General features: G+C 39.9%; 1 protein-coding gene across 1 annotated transcript in view; it reads right to left on the bottom strand.

Moving 5' to 3' along the window:
* The window catches only part of LOC149139492 (glutamate receptor 3.3-like), a 25416-nt gene extending 25313 nt beyond the window's left edge, over positions 1-103 (bottom strand). Inside the window, exon 1 of the mRNA XM_089450738.1 lies at positions 70-103. Coding sequence (XP_089306864.1) covers positions 70-103 — 34 coding nt within the window. The remainder of the gene's footprint in view (positions 1-69) is intronic.
* Between the last annotated feature and the right edge of the window lie 1995 nt (positions 104-2098).

Raw genomic sequence — 2098 nt, 5'->3', positions numbered from 1 at the left:
AAATACACCCATAAAAACTTACCCATATTCCCACGCGCCTATAACACATTTCCCGAAGACATCTCATACCTTCTCCACATCTTTGCCGTTGATTTTTCCCCATCGATCCAACAACCCGCTTTCCTCCCGATTAATGCAATTTGCCCGACACTCCTCCACTGTTAGATCATCCCCACCAAATCTAATAGTCAGTGCCCATATCTCGTAGACAACAAGCATGGCAGATACCCGCCTGATGAAGGAAATTTTTCTTTTTCCCTGCCGCTACGTGTCATCCACTGAATGGCATCAGGCGCGTTGTGATACTTACTGTTTACTGCCTGATGCCCTTGTGATAAAAACCATTACCACTCAAATCAAACCACCCCGCACGTTACCGTCCACACATCTCCGTCGCTCGATAACTATCTAATCCACCTGCCTAAAGATCCAACGGCCTAGACATGTTCCACTCCCACCACGACTGTTGGCCTCCAAAACTGATCTCTGCCACACATCTCCATTGATCTCATAGCCACCATTCATGATCACTGCAACTATTCATCTGCCCATGCACTCCATACTCCACTCCCTGTCTGTTGCACAAAGGGAAAGATGGTTGACTCTGTCAGTCGGATGACAGTCTGACCATGAAACTAAATTAACAGAAAGCATGGCCAAGGGAGAAAAGGAGACCTCACAACTCAGCAACCGAATTAAACAGGCATGGAGCTCCATGGCCACAATTAAGCCAACCACTTAGCAGGACAGCGCAATATCAGAATGGATTAAATGCTTTTGTGATGAAATGAAATTGCGTCTTGAAACGCAATCAGACAGATATGCCAGTTGGTGGTCAATTAAGACCCTTCATCCCTAAACAGCTAAGAGCCATTGTAAAGACAGGTTATAAATAGCAAGAAGAGAGATGTAATCAGGGTTAGCAATTGTGTTTTGGTTCAACTTCTGGAGACTGTAGATATACTGTAACTTGCAGTGTCTCATCTTCATTTTCAGTAATGCAAGCTTCTTTTGCTGTTAATTGCTCAATGCCCATTTCTCCTATGTTCTAAACTTGTACCTGGAATGTTTTATTCATGATATCTTCTATGCCTAATGCTAGATAACTATCATCTTATATATGTATTAGTAAATTGAATGTATTAGTGAGTCGGTCACTTATATTTCTTCTGTATCTAATGCAAGATAACTGTCATCTTATCTTTGCATTGATATATTAGATTTGTAAGTTTCTTTACTAGCTGTAGCTGGCCATCATACATTCTGTATGCATCTGCTGGTGTGGCTAGTGTTCTTCATTCATTCACTTAATCTACAAATTGTTGAGCATTGGTGATCTAAAGCCTTGTAGTCTAAGGGTGTTCATGCATGTCTGGAGTGAAAACATAGTAGAAGTGGTTATCTGGCTTGAACCAAACCATCACCCATCCCAATAAGTTCCTAGAACCATATTGAAAATTATATGTTACCAGGCATCTCCGAGCTACAACCTAGGAGAGTTTCCTGGATTTCTAACATGTCCTTCTATCTTGATAGTTTGAGGAGTGGTAATTTCGGCCAATGCATTACAATATATGGTCATATTCATTTCTTCTTTCTCAATGTGATCTTTCACTTCTTGAACCTTTTTCTTCTTGATGTGTCCTTCTATCTTGAGAGTTTGAGGAGTGATAATTCTTGCCAATGCTTTACAAGATATGGTTGGATTCATTTCTTCTTTCTCTAAGGTTGGTTCCTAGTGTATATCCTCTTATTTTGATGTTTCTTGATCCTTTTCTTCCTCCTCTTCATAATCTATGTAAAATAATTTCTTCTCAGCACACTTATGACCTTTAGTGTATTTTTTATCACAATCGTAACAAAGCAATTTTTCTCTTTTCTCTTCCAATTGTTGTGGTGTCAACCTTGTAGGTTGTGGAAGGATAGGAGAAACAATACTTTCATCTTTATAGTTTTGAGGGGTAGACTTCCTTGTTGCCATAATTTTGCTTTGTACTTTTCTTGCCCTCTCCAATGAATCAGGTTCCTAATGACGAACCTCATGTTGAATGTTATCCCTTAAATTCCATATGGAGACATCAATCCTCTACTTCTCTAG

The sequence above is a fragment of the Pinus tabuliformis genome, chromosome X (genome assembly GCF_031772625.1).
Source record: "Pinus tabuliformis cultivar Carrire ecotype Pingquan chromosome X, CPIR1, whole genome shotgun sequence".
NCBI lineage: Eukaryota > Viridiplantae > Streptophyta > Pinopsida > Pinales > Pinaceae > Pinus > Pinus tabuliformis.
This window is presented reverse-complemented; position numbering and strand designations above follow the sequence as displayed.